Genomic DNA, 26,380 nt, shown 5'->3' with positions numbered 1-26,380 from the left:
CATGAAAACGAGATCCCCGTTCTATAAACTTTTTTTCAGCCTAATTATAACACAGAAAATAGCTCACTCGTTATTTGAACATAGATGTCTGAACTGACAAGTACTTTGTGTTGGTAGGTCCTGAGACAAATTTAAACAAAATAGGATAATTTAATTTTATAGTTATGTATAAATTTAATTAAATGTTTTCATTGGAATTACTTTTTAAATAAAATAAATGAACTAAAATTTTTTAACTGATTTGTTACATATAGGAATTCTTTCATGCTGCCAGAAACAACCAATCTTTGTTTTCTAAACTAAATGAAGACAAAATAGTTTTTTTCTTACATTTATTAGGAATAGATACAAATGGACATGCTCACCGACCATCGTCAAGGTAATTTTAATGCTGTGTTTAATTTCATGGTTTTGAGGGAAACGCCTGTTTGAACTTTTAAAATATTATTATAATGTTTTCTTTGTAATGATCACAACAGAACTTATATTTTAAATAACTCTAAAGTAGAATAAGTTCTCATTTATATGAGATGTAGTATGATATAGTGGCTAAAGTCACATGTGCTGTGACCACACTGCACATTAATATAAGTAAAATATATCCTGTATGTGTATTCCATATTCTTCATTTATCAGGTCAGAGAGAAAAAACTCATATTTTAGAAGTATTTTAGTAAATTTTGAAATAAAAAACATTTTTATGGTGTTAATATTTATATCACAAAAAGACGTAATTAGCTGTTCCTAATGTTCCATTTAATCAGTGCTGTATCTAGCAGATAATAGTATAAAGTTTTGTATGTGATGTTTCAGTAGTACTCCTTATATAAAACAGCAACTATTTTTCTCACTTCTGAAGACCGTAAGAAAGGAAGAATTCATGTTATACTTTTATTCTTCATTTTGAATTTGATTTAGATTAGTCTAACTAACTGCAAAGCCTATTGGCTAGCTGCCAGTAATGAATACCTCATGCTTCCCTTCTTTAACACAATGCATTGTCTTAAGTGATAGAACTTATACCAAACCATCCTTGTTCAACTGTATGGAAAGCTTAAATATAGTTTGTTCAAAATATATTATAGTGGTTTATATCACAAACACTCTAAGGGATGGAAATATTGTATAGTTGAAACAGTGATGCTTACCTGTTACTAATGTGGAAAGAGCAATATAGTTTACATTATGAGAGGCATGAACTTAAAAGTCATCATTGTTGCAATTGAGACTTAAAAAGCATTCCTTAAAATCTATTTGCTAATCAATATCTTTTTAAAAATCATTTTTGAAAATGATTCCAGATTTTTTTACTTCTTTAAGAGGAGAAGAAAATTACTTTTAACAATCTAAAGAGCTCTGATTTAAAAAAATATTGAAGATGAGATCTAAAAGTACTTCAAGTTATTGATTTTATAAGTTCATGTTGAATAAATTTGATTTTTCCAAATTAATGTAATTAATATAATTTAATTTTCTCTTCTCTTTCTTTTTAAACAGGGAATACTTGAACAATATTAAAATAGTTGATGAGGGATTGAAAGAAATTGTGTCTACTCTTAAAGATTTTTACGGAAATGATGGGAAAACAGCATTTATCTTTACTGCTGACCATGGAATGACAGACTGGGGTTAGTCTGTTTCTAAGTGATATATACTTTACGATTAAAGCAGTGGTAAATGTAGCTTGCAAATATCTTGTAATGTTGAAGAAGATTAGATATCTTAGTATATGCAAACTGTCTAGCACATAATAGCATGCATAAAATGTTAGTGTATAAAAGACTGATCTTATATAATCTTTCTTCTAACTATGAAGGGAATATACTCTCATTTAACATGAGAAATTAGAGAAAAGTGTGGTGAAGAAAACAAAACATACTGATTATTTATCCACCTAGAATTAACTGTATGTGATGGCAGAGGGGGTGAGTTTAAGGTGGTATTACTGAGGGTACTACTAGATGAGCCTATCCCCCCTGTGAGATTCCCAAGGCAAACACAGTGTGTGCACAGAGAAGAAAATAAGGCAAAGCTGAGGTTTGGGTCACCAAATCACAATGTAGAATTCTTGTGAGCCAGTTCCACTTTATAAAGGGCTTTTGGCTATACCAGCCAGAGTGGCCTGGAAGAAAAGCATATAGAGACTTTGCTATCCTCTTCAGAGCAGACCTGGCCTCAAACTTGGGTGGTTACTCCCCAAAGGAGCTTTCCCTGTTCTTTCTGCCTTTGGTGCTACTCTGGTGGCATCTCCTCCAAGTCTTATTGTTATTATTCTTATTCTTCTTTCAACCAGTCACTCAACGGATGTTCTGCTTTTTGTTTTTGCCTGTTTGTTGTTGATGCTCTGACTTTCTTTGGGAATATTTAAAAACTAATTGTTAAATAGAGATGCAAACATTTGGGAGTATGGTGGCTAGAATTAGCTATATAGAGATCAACTCTTTAAAACTAAGTATTAAAAAATATTTAGGTATAAGTTAATTCTTATATATTGATACTTGTCTTATTACTCTTTGTGTCTTATTTGTAGGTTCCCATGGAGCTGGTCATCCTTTAGAGACTTGTACTCCTTTTGTCACTTGGGGAGCTGGAATCAAGTATCCTCAAAAAGTGTTAGCTCAGAAATTTGATGATACATATTTGCAAGGTATGAACATTTATCTTTATTGTTTTTATAAATATGACATTTTAAAATAAAACCAAAGTTTAACTTAAAAAAATTACTTTTCAAGTTATAGCTTTCATTTTGATATTTGTGTCATTACTATTTCTATGTATTACTTTTGTATAGTTCATATTATTTGGTTTATAATATTCAGCTTGAAATATAATTGTTAGTTATTTGCCTTGTGAAAGTTCAAGTATAAGTTTTAATATTTTTTTTCACAAACCTTATTATTCCAGGACTTAGATTAAACCCTTGGCTTAGATCTTACCTGCAAAGACTATCAATTAGATAAATCACACATATGTCACAATTGATATTTCAAAACCGGACAGATTTTGCCCTGTCTCTAGTACTTTTGAAGGCTCTCTCTGTTGCCTAAGCCTCTGTTCCTTCTCAATCCATGGCGAAAAGGAATTCCTTTTTCTTGGAGCTCTGGTTATTTTGTAAGGTAAGGGTATTTTAGCGTTTCAAAGCTTTTACTAATTGGACAAAATAAATGCCTCTCAAATGCCTTTCTCTGGATTAGTTGTGTCAGACTCATTCAAAGCACTTGTTAAGAATACAGATTAAAAAAAAAAAGTTACAGGGCTTCCCTGGTGGTGCAGTGGTTGGGAGTCTGCCTGCCGATGCAGGGGACATGGGTTTGTGCCCCAGTCCGGGAGGATCCCACATGCCGTGGGGCAGCTGGGCCCGTGAGCCATGGCCACTGGGCCTGTGCGTCCGGAGCCTGTGCTCCGCAATGGGAGAGGCCACAGCAGTGGGAAACCTGCGTACCGCAAAAAAAAAAAAAAAGTTACAGATTTCCAGACCTTGTCTGTAGGTATTATGATTCCATGAGTCTGGGTAAGCCCTAGAAATGTTCCTTTTAAAACCTTCTCCAGGGATGTGGACTCCCAGCTGTATTAGGTATTTCTACCATAGAAGACTTTTTGGTTTGTATAATAAAATTTTCCTACACACTTACTTTCTTTTTTTTTTGTTTATTTTTTATTGAGATGTAATTCTCATACCATCAAATTCATGTTTTGAAAGTGTATGATTAAATTTTTTTAGTATATTCACAAGATTATGCCATCGCCTCTACTATCTAATTACAAAACATTTCATTGCCACCACCCGCCCCAAATCCCTTCCCATTAGCAGTCACTCCTTACTTCTCTCTCCATTGTATGTCTATGCCATATTTCATTGTCATCTTATGGACATTTAGGTCGTTTCCACATTTGGACTGTTATGACAATGACTCAATGAACATTTGTGTGAAAGGTTTTGAGTGCATATGTGTTTTCATTTCTCTTGGGCAGGTACCTAGGAGTAGAATTAACGGGTCATGTGTTCCTCTACGTTTTATTTTTTGCAAACTGCCAAACTGTTTTTCAAAGTAGCTGCACCATTTTATATTCTTATGCTCTGTGTTAAATGGATTAGATTGAATCTAAATAGAAGCTAGGTTAAATAGTATGTTTGTATTGAGTACTTAGGAGACAGAACCTTCTTTTGGCAGTTGATTTCTCAGTGACTTAACGTTTTAGAATCATATGACTTCAAGAATCATTACTGAAAGAATGTATTTTTTCTTATATGGGTATTTGGTATCATAAGTTACAGAGAAAGGGAATGTACGTGTTTTTCCTCATCAGGTGATTAGTCTGAATTTTTAGTAGCTGACTGGTAGAATTAGGATCATATTTTTAAACTTTTTTAGCTTATTAAAGGAAATTTCATCATAAAAATGCCTTAGAACCCTTTGGGTAATATATCTTAAAGTCAAAAACAAAGTCTTAAAATCAAGACATGGCCTCATAATCATTTGTTTTGATTACTGTTTATTGAAATTTCTGAATTTATATGTAGAAAGATAGGGGCATGAGGCAGTTTTAATAGTAACTCACTATACTACTTTCACATTTGGGATTAGTGACGGTAGGAGCATCAGAGCTAAAAAATTTCAAATATTTTACAAGCAACTCTCATTACAGAAAAAAGAAAAGCTTAGATTGACTAACGGGCTATTGGTTGCCTTAATAATTCCCTGGAACATGACTGTCATTAGTTGTAGTCATGCTGACAGTTGTTATCATTGTGCCTTTTACTACCATTTTTCCTTCCTTAGCCTTTGGATGTTTTGAAACAATTATCTCCAAATTACTTCCAAATTAATATACTATCATAGAAAATATCAAATATTTACTTTTCAGTTATTCTTTTAAAATTCTAGTTTAAAAAATTTATAGCTCTTCCTTCTTAAGCACGCTTTTTGTTCATACTTGGCTTAAAATGAAGTTTACCAATACTTTTGTTTCCACTGACCACTTATAATAATAAAATGATTTATCTTTTAAAAAAATTCTTAACAGCAGCTCTGGTGTTTATTTGTATATTTCAGAATGGAAATTGGAGAACTGGAAGAGACAAGATGTCAATCAGGTATTCATTAAATTTAATCATGTTCAGATTTAATTTCGTCTATAAGAAGTTTAGACCAAAAAAGTCTGGAAAAAAAGTATATTAATAATGATAAAAGATTTTTCTAAAACATTTCAGTTACCAAGGGAAATCCTGTTAAATGAGAATATCTTAACCCCAAGTAATCTTCCTTTTGGCAAAATAAAAAAAGCAGCTGCAAATAAAAGTGAAAAGAGAAGATGCCCTCCCTCCAAATAACACTGGCTAATTAAAGAATTATTATGCAAATTAAAATTTGCATGCCTGTTACATTTCTGTGATTTCTTGTCATGGTTGCCTTGCTTAGTTGCTTTAAGCACAGATCTAATAAAACCCCATTATGGGTTTCTCTCCTGTTAGTGTGTCAGTTACCACTTCTTTTTTATTAACACCCATTTTATCTTTAATTCTACCCAGAGTTTTTACAAATGCAATGGAGAAAAAGTGACAAGAGTATATAGATTACTCAGCTAGAAACCTTACATTATAGGAAAATGCGTGGCCAACCTAATCAAGTTAGACCAGTAATATTATCTGTAAATATGAAGCACAGATTTTTCTTGTTGAAGATATGCTGTGTAGACAGCCATCTTTACTATTTGTGGAAGGCATGGCATCGTTGGTATGTGGCCTCCAAAATGGTGGGAGTACCTTACTTCTCCAGGTCACCTCACAAGCTGACATTCCTTACTGTGGTGGATAAACCAAGGTCTAGGGTCTCATTTTCAGGCTTACGGTTATAGAAGCCTGTTCTTTCTCAGCATATTAAGAATGGTCTCTTCGCTCAGGATGGATGCTTATTATCCAAGTGACAATGTATACAATCAGATAGCAGTCTATTACTTTGCAATAAAAATCACTGTCAAAGGGATAGGAATAAGTTGAAGTCCATAAAACAAGAACGTGTTTTTTATATAGACTGGATCATAATCAAAAACTAAATATAGATTCAGCTATTGCTCTCTGAATACTGCTTCAGATCTACATTAGATGAGAATTCTTTATTCACTCCTTCTGCCAACACTGTTGTGTGTCTGCAGTATGTTTAAACATCGTGCAAACATTAACATTAACTTTAAAATATTGAAACATTAACACATTAACATTAAACTTTGTATAAGGGATATAATGGTGAATAAAAGCTGACACACTCCCTACCCTAGGAAGCTTATAGTTTAGGAATAAGATAAATTTTACTTTTATTTGTATTTATCATACAAACAAATGTAAAATTATAGTCGTGATAAGTACAACAAAAGAGGCCTGTGAAGCCATCAGAGTATAAAGCAGATATATCTCATAGGCTGTGTGGTCAGCAAAGGCTTCCCCAGAAATTGCGACTTGAGCTGCGATTGAAGAATGAGTAGCAGTTGCCAGGCCAAGGCAGGAGGAAGGGAGCTTTTCAGGCAAAGGAGCAGCATGTGCCCAGAGCTCTGGTAGAGGGTACGTGGCATTTTAAAGGATCTTGAAGAAATGGGTGTACAGAGTAACAGGCCGTGCTTTGATGTGAGGCAGAATAAGGTAGACACTGGACCACACAGGGCCTCATGGGCCCTATGGAGTTAATCCTAAAGCTTGAGGAAGGCTTTGAAATGTTCAAAGCCTGGGGAGTGACATGATCTGATTTTCTGTGAAAGGATTCCTCTGGCTGCAGCATGGAGACTAGATCAGAGGAGGCCAACGGTGGATTCTGGGGGAAGGAGAGGAAGCGATTAGGTGGCCAATGGGGTTTTCAGTGTTCTATGAGATGGTAAAGAGAGTCTAGATGGTAAAAAGTAAGACTGAGAGCCTGGGACCAAACTCCAGTTTTAAATAGGGGCTAGAGAAGGTATCTGGAAAGAAGCCACAGTGAGACTGGAGGCACTCAGTGGAGGGATGTTAAGGCCCAGGAGGGGGTGGTCCGCACAGCACTGCCAAGAGGTCACGTAATTATAATCATCACAACAGCATTTGTAGCCACCGGTTAGTGCAGGACTATTATGCGCCAGGTACTTTATAAATTTAGTCTCATTTGATCCTGCCATAACTCTGTAAGGGAGAAACTTTTATTTCTTTTTTAACTGATAAGGAAACTGAAGCATTGGAGAGGTTAAATAACCTGCCCAAGGTCTCAGAGATCACAAGCAAGTGTTTGAAACTGAGCATTCTGACAGCCAAGTATTTTACTCCCTGAAAAATTGTATGGACTAATATAAAAGCAATCGATTAGTTGTAGAAAAATGGAGATTATTAGCTCTTTAGGAAGAGCGGTCTACAGAATGATAAAGAGTCAAAACAAGTTAGAGTGGCCTGGGGAGTGATGGGGAGGTGAGGCCATGGAGACAGAAAGCATGAACAACTCTTCTGGGAAACTGGACTTGAAGGGAGCTCTCCAAAATGATATTTGAGGTCTTTTGTCCAAAGAGCCTCTTATCTGGTTCGTATCTTTTCTGGACTTCACTGGCTGGCAAACAAACCTTCTGATACATACTGTCTTTAATTTATATATATATATTTATATTTCTTTAGTTAAAATCTATTTTTGCTATTTATTTTCTAGTTAAAGCATCCTTCTCATAATACTCAAACACTGTTGCATAAAGTGGTCAAGTTTTTGGCATCTAGAATAAGTAACTTTTTATGTGTTTTACATTTGGGGCTTCTAGTGGTTTCTTGTCAAATTTAAGTTTTCATAAGTTCACATACCTCTAGCAAATGACATTTTTTAGAGATCAGTAGCTACTATGTATTAAATAAATGTTTGAGGGTAATGGATTATAATGAATATCAAGGTTATTTTTCAAACTACAGTGATATTAATTAGATTATTTACTTTCCTTGTTGATCTCTGTCAGCTTCTTAGATTTGAACTTCTTCTGTTTGTAGGCTGATGTTGCACCACTGATGGCTGCTCTTATTGGAGTTCCCTTCCCTCTTAATTCAGTGGTAAAGAATACAATTTTCTTATCAACTTTCAGAATTAAAAAAAATTATTGTACAGTAAAATTAACTTTTTGTGTGTTTCTGAATTATCTTTGATTACATTTAAAACTTTTTTCCTTTATATTTCTAAAGATGTAACACCTCATAATTATGTATGAAATACAACATGGAGCACAAGCCTAATAGCTTTTCTTAAAAATTTTTTATTTTCTAAAATGTAAATAGATTTATATCTTTGTATTTTAGTTACATGATGAAAATATATAAGTAATTTTTTATTGTAAGAAGCAGAAACTGAATCCATTTAAAGGAAATTTATTAAAAAGATATTGCTGGTTTGCTAAATCAAAGGGGTCCTCAAGGGCCAGACTGGGAAATGAACAGGAACCAAGAGTGCTCCAGAGACTCGGGAGAAAGAAGCTCACCGTGGTCCCATGGCAGGGCCAGTCTGCAAGGTCACTGACACTAGGGGAGAGTAGCATTACACCTGTTGTACTCTCTGTTCCTTGACTCTCAAGTGTCAAATTCCAGTGCTTACCATTTGAGTGGTCTGGCCTCAGTTATTTGTCTACCCTTCAGTGAGGGAAGGCTGGGGGGGCCTCATTGGAGACCTACTATGCTCTACCTGATATCTCAACATAGAATGGTAATGCTGTTAAAAATGGGAACTGGATGCTGAAAAGCTAAAAAACAAACAAAATCCATTCCCATCAGCCATTCTTTCTAGCCCTTCAAATCAAACTTAAAAAACATAATGTCATCTACCTCAGAACTCTGATATGACCCCTATAGTCATAAGTGTGTGTGTATGTCTGTCACTGAAACCAGCGTTTCACAAAACAATCCTTACCGTTACTATACATAGTAATATAGTCCTATTTTTCTTATTATTTCTTTTTTTTCTTTTTAAGTGAGCTGGCTGTGGCCCACCATAGTAATTTTGTGTGTGTGCAGAGCACCTTTAGTTCACTGCCTGCCACATAGTAATCTTTAAATAAATGTTAGGTTTTGTTGAACTTAATTCATCTCTTTTGCTTTATTTACTTTATTATATCTACTTTGTAAGAAAAAATAATAGAACATTTTTTAGTTATGGTTTTTAAAAAGATTTTTTGTTTAATTATTCCAAGAATTTGTCCATATGTCATCTCTATTGCTTCCTTTGTAAGTCTGTTTTGTTTTATAAGAATATTTTGAGCTTTGTTAGTACTAATATTAAATCAGTGTCTATTATTTACAGGGAACCCTTCCTGTGGATATACTTAACAGCACTGATCTCTTCAAAGCAGAGAGCATGTTTACAAATGCAGTACAGATTCTTGAACAGTTCAAGGTAAAACAAGACCACACACAAAAATGGACGCTACTACAATTTTAAAATTGCATATATTAAGTGAAAATATTTGATTTTGCATTTCAAGAAATGATTTTCTATAATTTATTATCTTTAAATCTTGTGTGTTTAACTAATGTCCTAAAGTTTCACATATCTGAGGTGCAGGTTCCATGAATCAGTTTAAGGGTGTAGAATTACCTTTGAGGAGTGTTCCTAATTGTTAGAGTACCACATATGCTCATAAAGACTACAAACCAAGTCTTTATCAATGAAATTTGCCTTGTAGAAGTAGGATTAGAGATTGCAACATTTCTTGTCATTCCATGTATATTATTATATGCATTAAGAGCTTAAAGAGGTGACCATTTAACTGAAACTTCCTGTTATTCTTTTTTGTTTTTGGCTGCGTTGGGTCTCCATTGCTGTGTGCGGGCTTTCTCCAGTTGCGGCGAGCAGGGGCTTTAGTAGTTGCAGCACATGGGCTCAGTAGTTGTGGCATGCTGGCCCTAGAACACGCGGGCTTCAGTAGTTGCGGTGCGTGGGCTCAGCAGTTGCGGCGTGTGGGCTCTAGGGTACACGGGCTTCAGTAGTTGTGGCTCGCGGGCTCCGGAGCGCAGGCTCACTAGTTGTGGTGCACGAGCTTAGTTGCTCCGCAGCATGTGGGATCCTCCTGGACCAGGAGTCGAACCCGTGTCCCCTGTACTGGCAGGTAGACTCTCAACTACTGCGCCACCAGGGAAGTCCCTTTCTGTTATTCTTAATAACAGAATATGTTAATGCAGCTTGGCTTATTTTGTTTCCTAAGAATTAAAGAAGTATAGTTTAATTACATTACAATATGTTATTTTGCAGGCTTGATATGCTTAATTCTCAGCTTATTGTAATGGTACAATAATATTAACATTTTCTTTAGATATTTATGAAATAATATAGCAACACAAAATTCCATTTATTTCTGTCCCTGAAGAACTATTTCAATGGATGTTTATATTTCAAAATGAAATTAATTTTTTTTCTCATTTATAATATAAAGTATTTTCATACTTGGTTCCCAGGTGAAAATGGCTCTGAAAAAAGAAGCTACTTTACCATTTTTGTTCACACCATTTAAGTAAGTCTCTTATATTTTTTTATTAACTTGTAGGAAATAATTTTTCACTGAGTTTGAAAGCTTGACAGGATAGATTAGGTACTTAGAAACATTGTCTTTTTTGGGTACGTTAGTGCAGTCTTCTAAATGAAAGCCTCTTCTCTTGTTTTATAAATAATGAACCAGACGCTATATACCTTTGAATGGCTGGTAGAGGAGATATAGGGGTGCAGAGAGATATAGGAAACATAAAGGAGATAAATTCAACAGGGCTTGACTGGGAAGGTGTGGGGCTCTTGGTTTGGTTGATTGGGAAGATGCTTGTGCCATTATGGCTTATAGAAAGAAAGAAGAGCTAGTATGAAAGGTAAGGATGAATTTACTGAGTTCAACTTACATTTGAAGATACCAGTTAATTAGTTAAAAATAAGGACTTGAATTTCAAGATAGAGATGAGAATTGGTTATTAAGATTTTGGAGCCAACAGCATAAAGATGGTGGTGGAAAGTGTTAAACATGTAGGAGGCTCTGGGGAGAATATAAAAAGTGACAAGAAAAGGCCAATGAGACAATTCTGGGAAACACTGACAACTACTTGGGAAAAGAGGAGAGTTGATTTTGGTGGGCAGCAGATTTTGTCCCACATCCAGAAAGACGTACTTTCCTTGAATTGAGAATGGGCAGATTTGAGTCATAAATGTGGCTCTGCACCACCGACTCGGGCGGGTTTTCTCAGCCTCCTTGGACTTTGTTTGCAGTTAGTAGGGATTCACATTTAATTAGGAAGGATTTTGTTCTTGACCAAAATAAATAAAAACTGTTTGAAATATGGGTGGTAAGGATCTGATTGAATGACTTCATTGGAGTTATTTTTACTTATATAGCACTAGTGTAGTATTCATAAACTAGAACCTATTGTCCTCTGAATCATGTAATCACATCATTCTCTATGGCAGCCTGCCTTTGTGTGTGTGTGTGTGTGTGTGTGTGTGTGTATAGGAGGGCAAAAACAAAGCAAAATTAAGATTTTGCAAGTTATGACATTAACAAGTTATGTTAATTAATTATGACATTAACAAGGTAGTTATGAATTTGCAAGTTATGAAATTAATTATATTACATATGTCAAAGGTAGAATTATTTTTGAGGAGTGTCCCTAATTGTAGCATTATCACATATACTTATAAAGACTATAAGCCAAGTCTTTATCAATTAGAATTTGCCCTATATTATATCATTTAGCTATCATATGCATCTGTTTATTTGTAATGTAGTGGTATAGTCAGACAGTAACAAAATAAACAAATAAATGAACAAGAAATATATTATCAATTTTTGATATGAAGAAAATACACAGGACATTGAAAGTAACTGAGAGTTACTTTAGATCAGCTACTTGAGAAAGACTGATCAGGGAAATGCTCTTCTGGAAGGGGTTCAGGTGCACATTGCCCACCTTCCTCCACTTGGCCCGGGAGCTGACCATGAACTTCCCCTGCTTTCATGCTCAACACCTGCCTGCGGAGCCACTGCTAGCTTTGTGTCACCAGGGGGCCCAACAGGATGGTTGATTCTCACCCACTGGCTCACCCACCCTGCCTGCAAACTTGTCTGGCTGAAAATCATCATTCGTTGAAAGCCTGCAGTATGACGAGAAAAGCCTTGGATAAAACAAAGAATTGACTCGTGAGGAAATAGATAACTGAAGGAATAGAAAAGAGCTTTAAAATATTAAAATCCTCAGAAATATCTGAGAAACTGTTGTATCCATAAATAAAAAAGCAGCACAAACTTTACAAAATGAGAAAAAGTATAGGATGCATTTTTTTAAAAATGCAAAATGCAACTAAAAACCTACAGAATGATAAATTGTACAAAAATGGTCCAAATGGGAGGCAAATCCTCCAAATTAGAACAGCAAGTAGAACTCAAAAGAAGTGAAATGAATTTTAAGTAATATATGCACGGAATGAGAAGCTGGAGGAAACACTGGAAGGTGTCGTTTCTTCACCCCCCATACACTGGAAACTTAGGGGAAAAGGAAACATTTTAAATTGTACAATAAAAGCAGGCTTCAAATCTGAAGAACCTAAGATGTGACATGATTTTGAGCAATTGTTGGGACTGTAAGAAAGATTTGAAGATTGGCATGTGGATCAAGACTTCAAAGAAATAGATGAGAAAATTTAATTATAGTATAAAACTTTGCTACTGAGTGAACAGCATTTAAGTAATCATAAATAATGTAAATATTGATTTTCAGCTTTTAGAGTCAAACCTTAGACAGAGCAAGGAAGACTTAATAATGATTACAGAATAGAATGCAAATGTTACCAACTTCGGCAATGTACAAGGCTACAGGTTGGAAGGCAGAAATATAAATGGAATAATAGTGGTGCTATTGTCCTCATAAAAAAGAATGTGGAGATGATTCCAGCTATAGTTGAGAGAATAAGGTAGAGGTTTGGGTATTAGATTATTAAAGTGACCAACGTAGCCACCAGGAGGTAAAAATAGTAATATAACCATATTGAGGTGGGAGGAGACAGCAGGAACAGAGTCAGCGGGGAGTCAACAGCAAGGGTCTCAGGTTATCAAGTCAAGAAATAGTAATGGGGCTTCCCTAGTGGTGCAGTAGTTAAGAATCCGCCCGCCAATGCCGGGGACACGGGTTCGAGCCCTGACCCAGGAAGATCCCACATGCCGCAGAGCAACTAAGCCCATGTGCCACAACTACTGAGCCAGCACTCTAGAGCCCGCGAGCCACATCTACTGAAGCCCTCGTGCCTAGAGCCCGTGCTCTGCAACAAGAGAAGCCACTGCAATGAGAAGCCCACGCACTGCAACGAAGAGTTGCTCCCACTCACCACAACTAGAGAAAGTCTGTGCACAGCAACGAAGACCCAATACAGCCAAAAATAAAAACAAATAAGTAAATAATTTTTTTAAAAAAGATATAGTAATAAAAGCATATTATTAAGAAAAATGAGGGTAACTACCAGAATAACAGACACGTGAAAGTTTTTATTTCTGGGTTGGGGAACTGAGAGCTGAGAAGGGTGGGGCAGGGACACATTGGTTGTCATTTTGCCCCTCTGTACTGTTTTTGATTTAAAAAAATTATATGTATATATTGCTTTGATAAAACATAATTTAAAAAGAAACAAAAAATAGGTAGTTCCCTGGTGGTCCAGTGGTTAGGACTTGGCACTTTCACTGACGTGGGCCTGGGCTCAATCTAAGATCCTGTAAGCTACACAGTGCGGCAAAAAAACCCCAAAAAACAAAAAAAAAACGGTATTCTAATCATTGGCATGAATCGAAATCATAAAAGTTATGGGCACAGATAAAAAAGAAATGTATTCTTCCATGTAAATTTGAGAATCATCAACTTGAATTACATAAAAAATTCTTTGGTTATTACACTGTATTTAGGAAGCAATTTGGAGAGAATTGATGTTTTTACACTATTGAACTTTATTTATTTATAGCTTCTGTTATGTCCCTAAGTAAAATTTTATCTTTTCCCATCCAATATACATTTCTCATTATTTTATTCCTGGATATTTTATTTCTATTATGAGTAGTATCCTGTTTTCCCTGTTACATATGTTCAGTATACCAGGAAAAACAGTTATCATCATTTATCATCTGAGTACAATGGGCTCTTTATTTTTCTCTAATCCAATGAGTTTTTTTCATTTCTACACCATCTCTTTCCTTCCAGTCACCTTTATATATACACCTAATATTAGCATTGTCCACTTAGAAACTATATCAAGTAATTATTGGAACATAAACATCATAAAAGATGAAAGAATGCTGTGGTCACACATCCTTTTTGTAAAACAGCTCAGGTTCTTATTACAAATAATTGTTCAATGAAGTCCTTCCTTCTTGAATAAGTACCATATTTCCTTTTTCTTGTTAGAAATATATTGTTCACTCATCAGTTCTTAAATGTAAGAAAACTTATCTAGGATATTGACAGCTATCTAGGATATTCAGTCTTGAGATTTTACTTGTGTGATTAATTTCACCAGCATCGCTAGATTTAGGTTTAATAATATCTCTCTACCATTCTTCCATTGTCTTATTTAGTCTTTCCTAGCATGAATAATTGGTGAATAATGTAATAGTTCCTAGGGTGATGAAATAGCAAATGTGTCAAGATAGAGGAAGAACAAGATTGCTAAGATCCTGTAACATATCTTAGACTTGTAAAAGGGTCCAATGGATCCCTATGGTAATCGCATATCCTATTTTATCCTATTATTTAAAAAATAAGTAAATTTTACCTTTGATATTTTAAAGACCTCTAAGAAAGAATAAAAATCATGACATATTCATTATGACAAATAGAACTGCTTAAAAAACCCTCAAAACTAAAATTGGGTCTAATGGACCCTGAGTCTATGCCAAGGAATGACCAGCAGGTGGAGCTACATGACTAGAAAAAGTATAGTTTGGCTACATTGAAAGTACCTTAAAAAGGAGGAAAAAACACTTTCTATTTGAAAAGTGTGTATAGAGACTAAAGTAAGATAAGAAAAACATTAAAAGAAAAAAATTCCATGAAATGAGAAAAGAACAAGAGAAGACTCTTAAGAGATATTTTAGAAAAAAATGAAAATGGGAAGGAGATATTGTACCTTGCCAATAGAAGCCAAAACATCTGTTATATTTTATTTAAAAATCACTATTTAAATTCAGGGAACTGAAATAAATTTTAACAGAATATTTTAATATTAATATTTTCTACTAAAATGACAAAAGATACTTTGATTCTTTTTAATATATTTATTTCTTTTAGTCTGATATGGATTAAAATTCCTCCCTTGGACCAAATTTTAAATATTTGTTTTAATGTGAATCTTTCTACCACTTCATCCATCTGATTTACTAATTATTTACTAAAAGTGTAATTTTCTGCCTCAAACCCGAAATTCTTCTTTTAAAAAAGTAACTTTGGGGACTTCCCTGGTAGTACAGTAGTTAAGAATCCTCCTACCAATGCAGGGGACACAGGTTTGAGCCCTGGTTCTGGAAGATCCTACATGCCACAACTACTGAGCCTGCACTCCAGAGCATGCGAGCCATAACTATGGAAGCTCGCGCACCTAGAGCCCATGCTCTGCAGCAAGAGAAGCCACCACAATGAGAAGCCCGCGCACCGTAATGAAGAGTAGCCCCTGCTCGCCGCAACTAGAGAAAGCCTGCGTGCATCAACAAAGACCTGACACAGCCAAAAATAAATAAATAAATATTTTTTTAAAAAGTAACTTTTATACATCACATACCTATATTGGAAAATATTCATTTACTTTATTATGACATGAAAGATAAGATTCTATGTCATTGGTCAGTCTAAAGGAGTACAAATTATTCTATAAATACTTTTTTTTCCTGCTTTCTCTTTGTCTTCTTGATATAGTTTTTCCTTTAAATAGATATTCTAAAAAGGAATGGAGTAGGTATCATTAGGTATCTCTAAAATATCATTTGTAAATGCAAATGATAAAAATCTGAGTAAAGAATATATAATACTTCTAAGGGTAGCATTTTAAGGAGGTTTCACCCTCCAAACACTAGTTCACCCTGAAAAAATGCTGAAAGTCTTGATAATTCTAAAACATGGTTTAGTTTCTTCTACAGTGTTCATATAACTATGGAAAAAAGATGAAACAATAGCAATCACAGCAAAGAAATGTGCACAATTAATATTTATTTCTCTTTTGCTTTTTAGTTAAGCTTAACATGTTGATAATAGATTCTTTTAAAACTTGATGTTTTCAATATAAAAGATTTTGTCAATAGAGGAAAAATTTTCATACAAATTACTGTGTAGAAATGTTGCATTGCTATTATCATAAATATTACTTCTGCCAAATTCTCTCTCTTCTCCCTCTTTGTGATTCCAATTATGTGTGTATATATATATATGTGTGTGTGTGTATATATACAGGAGAAATATATATATATATATATATATATATATATATATATATATATGTTCCTGTTAACAATGATGTGTATGGTTGATTTTTTAAATGGTCTTTTCTGTATTTTCTTTCTGCTCTTCAAGATTGAGGCAAGATATTTTCTATTGACCTATCTTCTGATATACCAAATCTCTCTTCTGCTTTGTCTAGTTTGTGGCTATCAGTTATCACTTGTTTTTCAGTTCTAGGACTTTTATTTCAATTTATGTAAAAAGTAGATTCCAGATATGTGTGCAATTTTCTGTCTTATTCTCCATTATTGAATATATTAACCACAATTATTTTAAAGTCTGTACTTGATAACACCAATAACCGTATTGTTTGTGAGTTTGTTACTGTTGTCCTTTGTCAGTTGGTCCTGTTGTTGAGTCTGGTAGTTTTTAAATGAACCCTTATCATTGTACATTAAAAGTTTTAGAAGCTCTGGATTATCTCATTCTCTGGAGAGGTCTTACCTTAACCTCTGACAGGCGCAGAGCAGTAGCTGACTCAAAGCTGTGTTGCAGTTTGTTCCTTTGTCTCTTCTTCCCACTGGTTTGTGTCTGCTCTTAGAGTGGAGCCACCCATGGATCTCAGCTGAAGCTTGTTGTGTTAGCTAGAGCCCTTCCTCTTAGGTGCCTCCTAAACATCAGATTTTCTCTCTCATATATCTTGAGATTACTGTCCTACTTTTCAGGTGCCTTCTCCCCAACTTCTTGTCCTCTTGTCCTAAACAGCTGAAGAATTCAGCTGAGTGTAAAGTTCACCTTCCCTCTTACCAGCACTTGGCCTCTGTTTCTTTATCTGAGTTCTCCATATATAAATTCTTGCTTATAAAAATTCCTTCTCTCATTTTTCTTAAGACTTCACTTCAGAATCTGTATTAAATTAGTTTAAGTAATTCCAGATAACCTTCTTTTCATGTCTTTTTTTTAAAAATCCAGAATGAAAATTGTATATTGTTCTCTTATTTTTATTCTCTTTTGGGTCCTCAAGTCCCGGCTTCATGGGATGCTGCAAACCTTAATTTTTATCTCTACAGTCTGATAAGATTGCCAAAGGCTTTGTTGGATTCTCTACATCCTGGCAGCAGCCATCTGCCCAAATTCTCAGCCTTTTTCCTTGTGTACGGATGCCCTAAGGGTTACACTTTTCTGTGTGATTTCTTTCTAGGGTCCAAACCCTTCAATTCTTGATGGTCTTAAGACCATCAAGGGTCTGCTAGCTCTCCAGTACCTTCAAATTTATTTTTAATTTTGTTTTATCAGGCTTTCTGGTTGTTCCTGGTGGGAACATTGGTATGCCAAAGCTTCTCCATCATAGCCAGAAACTATGGTTAAATTTTAATGTTTTAATTATTTTAAAAATCTGGTTAGTAAAATGTGAATGAAAAAGTAATACATCTTGGGGCTTCCCTGGTGGTGTAGTGGTTAAGAATCCGCCTGCCAATGCAGGGGACACGGGTTCAGTCCCTGGTCCAGGAAGATCCCACATGCCACGGAGCACCTAAGCCTGTGTGCCGCAATTACTGAGCCCGTGTGCTGCAACTACTGAAGCCTGCACACCGAGAGCCTGTGCGCCTCACCAAGAGACGCCACTGCAATGAGAAGCCTGCGCACCACAGCGAAGAGTAGCCCCCGCTCGCCACAACTAGAGAAAGACAGCGCGCAGCGACGAAGACCCAACACAGCCAAAAATAAATAAAACAAAATAAATGAATTAAGAAAAAAAAAAAGTAATACATCTTCACAATAAAAGTCACACAGATGATAATAAAAAGTTCCCGTGCCTGGTGTGTTCCAGTCTTTACAGTCTTTGTTCCTGGAGGTGTAGCTGCAGTTTCTTATGTATCTGTCTATATATATATCATGTGTACCTATGTATGTGTATGTATATATCCCTTTGGCTACATATTTTTGATTTTAATTATGAAATTATTCAAACACACTGAAAAGAATGAAGACTATAACAAAAATCCTTGTACCTACAATCCAGGTTTTAAAAATGTTAACATTTTACCATATTTCTTTAGATCCTCTTTTTTTCTTAAGAAGTAAAGTGGTGTAATATAATTGAATCCCTATTTTTAAAATCTACCAATTTTTTTTTTCTACAATTCTCTTTTTTTCCCTTCAGTATGATTTTCAAGATTTACCAGCATTGGCACGTGCAGCTCCCCGTTATTCATTTTAATTTGTATACATTACTCCTTTGATTACTCCCTTGCCAACCCCCCTTCTTTGGTTGTTATTTGTTTTGTCTTTTTTACATGGATGTTAAAATATTGTACCTTATATTCTGGACTTTTTATTTTTCACAAAACTTCTTTATGTTTAAAATATGTGATAGTAAGATGTATTTTGCAGTCGTTCTCAACTTATGGAAAACTAAAAAAATTGCATGGGGAACACGTTTATAAGAGTCTTTAATGTCATAATGCAACAGTGAGGTTTGTATAGAACATTTTGATGAATTCCAGACACATTCTGAACCTTTGGTATGTCCCTAAATTTATAGAGTCCATTTAGAAAAATATAAATTAGACTGACCATGGTTTCTAATACTCCATATATAATGTAATATTTCATATAAAATATGTATATAATGTAATGTAACAAGTATTTCTCTTTAAAAATATTTCTTATTTTTTTTTAAGACTTCACTTGAGAACATAAATTAGCTTAAGTAATTTATTTCCAGACAAGCTTTTTTTCCCTTTTTTTATTTAGTTTAGCAAATTGTTAGGTGCTTTAAGAATAGCAAGGTACATTCTTTTATTTTTCTTCCTTTTTTAGGTCTGCAATATTTTGATAGCATTTTCTTAAACATCTTTATTGGAGTATAATTGCTTTACAATGGTGTGTCAGTTTCTGCTTTATAACAAAGTGAATGAGTTATACATACACATATATCCCCATATCTCTTCCCTCCTGCATCTCCCTCTTTCCCACCCTCCCTATCCCACCATTCTACCTGGTCACAAAGCAGCGAGCTGATCTCCCTGTGCTATGCAACTGCTTTCCACTAGCTATCTATTTTACATTTGGTAGTGTATACCATATATACATTACCACTCTCTCACTTTGTCCCAGCTTACCCTTCCCCCTCCCCGTGTCCTCAAGTCCATTCTCTATTAGATCTATGTCTTTGTTCCCATCTTTCCCCTAGGTTCTTCATGACCTTTTTTTTTTTTTCTTTTTTTGGATTCCATATATATGTCTTAGCATACGGTATTTGTTTTTCTCTTTCTGACTTACTTCATTCTGTAAGACAGCCTCTAGGTCCATCCACCTCACTACAAATAACTCAATTTCGTTTCTTTTTATGGCTGAGTAATATTCCATTGTATATATGTGCCACATCTTCTTTATCCATTCATCTGTCCATGGACACGTAGGTTGCTTCCATGTCCTGGCTATTGTAAATAGAGCTGCAATGAACATTGTGGTACATGACTCTTTTTGAATTATGGTTTTCTCAGGGTATATGCCCAGTAGTGGGATTGCTGGGTCGTATGGTAGTTCTATGTTTAGTTTTTTAAGGAACCTCCATACTGTTCTCCATAGTGGCTGTATCAATTTACATTCCCACCAACAGTGCAAGAGGGTGCCCTTTTCTCCACACTCTCTCCAGCATTTATTGTTTGTAGATTTTTTGATGATGGCCATTCTGACTGGTGTGAGATGATATCTCATTGTAGTTTTGATTTGCATTTGTCTAATGATTAATGATGTTGAGCATTCTTTCATGTGTTTCTTGGCAATCTGTATATCTTCTTCGGAGAAATGTCGCTTAGGTCATCTGCCCAATTTTGGATTAGGTTTTTTTTTTTTTTTTTTTTTTTTGCAGTATGTGGGCCTCTCACTGTTGTTGTCTCTCCTGTTGCGGAGCACAGGCTCCGGACGCGCAGGCTCAGCGGCCATGGCTCACGGGCCCAGCCGCTCTGCGGCATGTGGGATCTTCCCGGACCAGGGCACGAACCCGTGTCCCCTGCATCGGCAGGCGGACTCTCAACTACTGCGCCACCAGGAAGCCCAGGTTGTTTGTTTTTTTAATATTGAGCTGCATGAGCTGCTTGTAAATTTTGGAGATTAATCCTTTGTCAGTTGCTTCATTTGCAAATATTTTCTCCCATTCTGAAGGTTGTCTTTTTGTCTCGTTTATGGTTTCCTTTGCTGTGCAAAAGCGTTGAAGTTTCATTAGGTCCCATTTGTTTATTTTTGTTTTCATTTCTCTAGGAGGTGGGTCAAAAAGGATCTTGCTCTGATTTATGTCATGGAGTGTTCTGCCTATGTTTTCCTCTAAGAGTTTAATAGTGTCTGGACTTACATTTAGGTCTTTAATCTATTTTGAGTTTATTTTTGTGTGTGGTGTTAGGAAGTGTTCTAACTTCATTCTTTTACATGTAACTGTACAGTTTTCCCAGCACCACTTATTGAAGAGGCTGTCTTTTCTCCACTGTATATTCTTGCCTCCTTTATCAAAGATAAGGTGACCATATGTGCATGGGTTTATCTCTGGGCTTTCTATCCTGTTCCATTAATCTATATTTCTGTTTTTGTGCCAGTACCATACTGTCTTGATTACTGTAGCTTTGTAGTATAGTCTGAAGTCAGGGAGCCTGATTCCTCCAGCTCTGTTTTTCTTTCTCAAGATTGCTTTGGCTATTCGGGGTCTTTTGTGTTTCCATACAAATTGTGAATTTTTTTGTTCTAGTTCTGTGAAAAATGCCACTGGTAGTCTGATAGGGATTGCATTGAATCTGTAGATTGCTTTGGGTATTAGAGTCATTTTCACAATGTTGATTCTTCCCATCCAAGAACATGGTATATCTCTCCATCTATTTCTATCATCTTTAATTTCTTTCATCAGTGTCTTATAGTTTTCTGCATACAGGTCTTTTGTCTCCTTAAGTAGGTTTATTCCTAGATATTTTATTCTTTTTGCTGCAGTGGTAAATGGGAGTGTTTCCTTAATTTCTCTTTCAGATATTTTGTCATTAGTGTATAGGAATGCCAGAGATTTCTGTGCATTAATTTTGTATCCTGCTACTTTACCAAATTCATTGATTAGCTCTAGTAGTTTTCCAGTGGCATTTTTAGGATTCTCTATGTATAGTATCATGTCATCTGCAAGCAGAGACAGTTTTACTTCTCCTTTTCCAATTTGTATTCCTTTAATTTCTTTTTCTTCTCTGATTGATGTGGCTAGGACTTCCAAAACTATGTTGAATAATAGTTGGCAGCCTGGTCTTGTTCCTGATCTTAGACAAAATGGTTTCAGTTTTTCACCATTGAGGACGATGTTGGCTGTGGGTTTGTCATATATGGCCTTTATTATGTTGAGGTAAGTTCTCTCTATACTTACTTTCTGGAGGGTTTTTGTCATAAATGGGTGTTGAATTTTGTCGAAAGCTTTCTCTGCATCTAGTGAGATAATCATGTGGGTTTTCTCCTTCAATTTGTTAACATGGTGTATCACATTGATTGATTTGCGTACATTGAAGAATCCTTGCATTCCTGGATAAACCCCACTTGATCATGGTGTGTGATCCTTTTAGTGTGCTGTTGGATTCTGTTTGCTAGTATTTTGTTGAGGATTTTTGCATCTATGTTCATCAGTGATATTGGCCTGTAGTTTTCTTTCTTTGGGACATCTTTTTCTGGTTTTGGTATCAGGGTGATGGTAGTCGTAGAATGAGTTTGGGAGTGTTCCTCCATCTGCTATATTTTGGAACAGTTTGAGAAGGATAGGTGTTACCTCTTCTCTAAATGTTTGATAGAATTCACCTGTGAAGCCATCTGGTCCTGGCCTTTTGTTTGTTGGAAGATTTTTAATCACGGTTTCAATTTCAGTGCTTCTGATTGGTCTGTTCATATTTTCTATTTCTTCCTGGTTCAGTCTCCACAGGTTATGCATTTCTAAGAATTTGTCCATTTCTTCCAGGTTGTCCATTTTATTGGCATATAGTTGCTTGTAGTAATCTCTTGTGATCCTTTGTATTTCTGCAGTGTCAGTTGTTACTTCTCCTTTTTCATTTCTAAATCTATTGATTTGAGTCTTCTCCCTTTTTTTCTTGATGAGTCTGACTAATGGTTTATGAATTTTGTTTATCTTCTCAAAGAACCAGCTTTTAGTTTTATTGATCTTTGCTATTGTTTCCTTCATTTCTTTTTCATTTATTTCTGATCTGATCTTTATGATTTCTTTCCTTCTGCTAACTTTGGGGGTTTTTTGTTCTTCTTTTTCTAATTGCTTTCGGTGTAAGGTTAGGTTGTTTATTTAAGATGTTTCTTGTTTCTTAAGGTAGGATTGTATTGCTATAAACTGCCCTCTTAGAACTGCTTTTGCTGCATCCCATAGGTTTTGGGTCATCGTGTTTGGGTCATCGTATGGGACTCTCTGTACTTCCTGGACTTGATCGACTATTTCCTTTCCCATATTAGGGAAGTTTTCCACTATAATCTCTTCAAATATTTTCTCAGTCCCTTTCTTTTTCTCTTCTTCTCCTGGGACCCCTATAATTCGAATGTTGGTGTGTTTAATGTTGTCCCAGAGGACTCTGACACTGTTCTCAATTCTTTTCATTCTTTCTCTTTATTCTGCTCTGCAGTATTTATTTCCACTATTTTATCTTCCAGGTCACTTATCCGTTCTTCTGCCTCAGTTATTCTACTATTGATGCCTTCTAGAGAATTTTTAGTTTCATTTATTGTGTTGTTCATCACCGTTTGTTTGCTCTTTGTTTCTTCTAGGTCCTTGTTAAACGTTTCTTGTATTTTCTCCATTCTATTTCCAAGATTTTGGATCATCTTTTCTTTCATTATTCTGAATTCTCTTTCAGGTAGACTGCCTATTTCCTCTTCATTTGTTAGGTCTGGTGGGTTTTTACCTTGCTCCTTCATCTGCTGTGTGGTTCTCTGTCTTCTCATTTTGCTTAACTTACTGTGTTTGGGGTCTCCTTTTCACAGGCTGGAGGTTCGTAGTTTCCCTTGTTTTTGGTGTCTGTCCCCAGTGGCTAAGGTTGGTTCAGTGGGTAGTGTAGGCTTCCTGGTGCAGGGGAGTAGTGCCTGTGTTCTGGTGGATGAGGCTGGATCTTGTCTTTTTGGTGGGCCGGTCCACGTCTGGTGGTGTGTTTTGGGGTGTCTTGGCCTTATTATGGTTTTAGGCAACTTCTCTGCTAATGGATGGGGTTGTGTTCTTGTGTTGCTAGTTGTTTGGCTTAGGGTGTCCCGCGCTGTAGCTTGCTGATCATTGAGTGGAGCTGGGTCTTGGCATTGAGATGTAGGTCTCTGGGAGATTTTCGCCATTTGATATCATGTGGAGCTGGGAGGTCTCTTGTGGACCAATGTTGTGAACTTGGCTCTTCCTTCTCAGAGGCACAGCCCTGACAGCTGGCTGGAGTACCAAGAGCCTGTCATCCACAAGGCTCAAGATAAAAGGGAGAAAATAAATAAAATAAAATAAAATAGTTATTAAAATAAAAAAAAATCATTAAAAAAAAGCTTTTTTTAAGTAATAAAAAAAAAAAGAGTAGAGCAACCAAACCAAAAACACAAATCCACCAATGATAAGAAGTGCTAACAAAAAAAAAAACGGACAGACGGAACCCTAGGACAAATGGTAAAAGCAAAATTATACAGACAAAATCACACACAGAAGCATACACATACACACTCACAAAAAGAGAAAAAGGGAAAAAAAAAAAATATATATCGTTGCTCCCAAAGTCCACCTCTTCAATTTGGGATGATTCGTTGTCTATTCAGGTATTCCACAGATGCAGGTACATCAAGTTGTTTGTGGAGATTTAATTCACTGCTCCTGAGGCTGCTGGGAAAAATTTCCCTTTCTCTTTGTTCGCACAGCTCCCAGGGTTCAGCTTTGGCATTGGCCCCGCCTCTGCGTGTAGGTCGCCTGAGGGCGTCTGTTCTTTGCTCAGACAGGACGGGGTTAAAGGAGCAGCTGATTCAGGGGCTCTGGCTCACCCCGGCCTGGGGGAAGGAGGGGTACAGAGTGTGGGGCAAGCCTGCTGTGGCAGACGGCGGCGTGATGTTGCACCAGCCTGAGGCATGCCGTGCGTTCTCCCGGGGAAGTTGTCCCTGGATCTCAGGACCCTGGTAGTGGCGGGCTGCACAGGCTCCGGGAGGGGAGGTGTGGAGAGTGACCTGTGCTCGCACACAGGCTTCTTGGTGGCGGCAGCAGCTGCCTTAGCATCTCATGCCAGTCTCTGGGGTCCGTGCTGATAGCCACGGCTCACGCCCGTCTCTAGAACTCCTTTAAGCAGCGCTCTTAATCCCCTCTCCTCCCGCACCAGGAAACAAAGAGGCAAGAAAAAGTCTCTTGTCTCTTCGGCAGGTCCAGACTTTTTCCGGGACTCCCTCCCGGCGAGCTGTGGCGCACTAGCCCCCTTCAGGCTGTGTTCACGCTGCCAACCCCAGTCCTCTCCTGGCGCTCCAACCGAAGCCCGAGCCTCAGCTCCCAGCCCCGCTCGCCCCGGCAGGTGAGCAGACAAGCCTCTCGGGCTGGTGCGTGCCGGTCGGCACCGATCCTCTCTGTGCGGGAGTCTCTCCGATTTGCCCTCCGCACCCCTGTTGCTGTGCTCTCCTCCGTGGCCCCGAAGCTCCCCACTCCGCCACCCGCAGTTCCCGCCCGTGAAGGGGCTCCTAGTGTGTGGAAACCTTTCCTCCTTCACAGCTCCCTCTCACTGGTGCAGGTCCCGTCCCTGTTCTTTTGTCTCTGTTTATTCTTTTTTCTTTTGCCCTACCCAGGTACGTGGGGAGTTTCTTGCCTTTTGGGAGGTCTGAGGTCTTCTGCCAGTGTTTAGTAGGTGTTCTGTAGGAGTTGTTCCACATGTAGATGTATTTCTGATGTATTTGTGGGGAGGAAGTTGATCTCCACGTCTTACTCTTCTGCCATCTTGAAGCTCCTCTCCTTATAGCATTTTAATCAATTAAGATTTATTGATTCATTTTATGTGATTTGCACTTTGCTGAGTAATATTGATATTAATGTAAATAATTAGTGGCCCTCATGAAGGTTAAAATTTAATTGAAGAGAAATAAATTGATGATGAGACCACACTAAAGTGCTAATGGTGTGAGGTGAGATTTGGAGTAGACCATAAAGGATGATAAGATTTGATTTTGGAAAGCAGAGACTGGAGGATCTTTATGAACAATAACTCAGACGTGAAGGCAAGATAGGTGAAGAATGAAGAGCTTAACCATTTTATAACTGAGAGTATATATTTGGGATAATGGGAAATTAAGTAGAATAGAAGGAGATGGTCATCAGTAGTCCAGGACGTTTAGAATTGATGAAGTAGACAATAATATACCCATATCAATTTCAAGTATATCAGAAGATGTAATCAGTGTTTTAGGAAGTGGAGTGGATTAGAGCAAGGGGAAGGAAGATCAACTTAGAAGGGTTTTATAGAACTTCGGAAAATTTATCTTAGGTGTAGCCTTCAAAGAATTCCTGTGCCCTTTGGCCCAGTAATTCCATTTCTAAGACTTCTAGGAAGATATTCCAAAATGTGTGGTGTCTGAAGGGCAGAGAACTGGATCATGGCAACAGTTTGAAGTAATTTGTTTTTCTTTCATGTATTCTTGCTTCCTGGTACCTTTTTCCTCCACATCCCATTGAGTCCAGGGGTGGGGGATTTTCCTACAATCTGACAAAGTGATTGGGTTCCCATGAGTTGCAAGATCTGGGATCCCTTGGTGTAGGCACATATTCTTAATCAAGCCTCTATAGAACTGTAGAGAGTTCATAGTTGAGTTCTGGGGTTCTTGAATTTTCTGAAATTATATGTAAGATTTTGGATTATTTATTTTTCTAGAGCAAGTTTCAGATTCTGAAAGATGTCTGTGACCCACCCAAACTAATAACATTGCTTAAAAGACGAACTTTCTGCAAAGTCTCCGTCTCAT

General features: G+C 36.6%; 1 protein-coding gene across 4 annotated transcripts in view; it reads left to right on the top strand.

Annotated features, from left to right (window-relative positions):
* The window catches only part of PIGN (phosphatidylinositol glycan anchor biosynthesis class N), a 110,369-nt gene that overhangs the window by 19,062 nt on the left and 64,927 nt on the right, over positions 1-26,380 (top strand). For all 4 annotated transcript variants that reach the window (XR_009521783.1, XM_060029167.1, XM_060029166.1 and 1 more), the window contains exons 7-13: positions 255-379; positions 1,498-1,628; positions 2,531-2,647; positions 5,055-5,095; positions 7,979-8,038; positions 9,276-9,368; positions 10,427-10,482. Coding sequence is in view for 3 of the 4 variants with exons in the window: in XM_060029167.1 (XP_059885150.1) it covers positions 255-379; positions 1,498-1,628; positions 2,531-2,647; positions 5,055-5,095; positions 7,979-8,038; positions 9,276-9,368; positions 10,427-10,482 (623 nt within the window). In the remaining variant the exon portion in view is untranslated. The remainder of the gene's footprint in view (positions 1-254; positions 380-1,497; positions 1,629-2,530; positions 2,648-5,054; positions 5,096-7,978; positions 8,039-9,275; positions 9,369-10,426; positions 10,483-26,380) is intronic.

This window comes from Delphinus delphis, chromosome 13, assembly GCF_949987515.2.
Source record: "Delphinus delphis chromosome 13, mDelDel1.2, whole genome shotgun sequence".
NCBI lineage: Eukaryota > Metazoa > Chordata > Mammalia > Artiodactyla > Delphinidae > Delphinus > Delphinus delphis.
The sequence above is the reverse complement of the archived record's forward strand: the minus strand, read 5'-3'. Positions and strand labels throughout refer to the sequence as shown.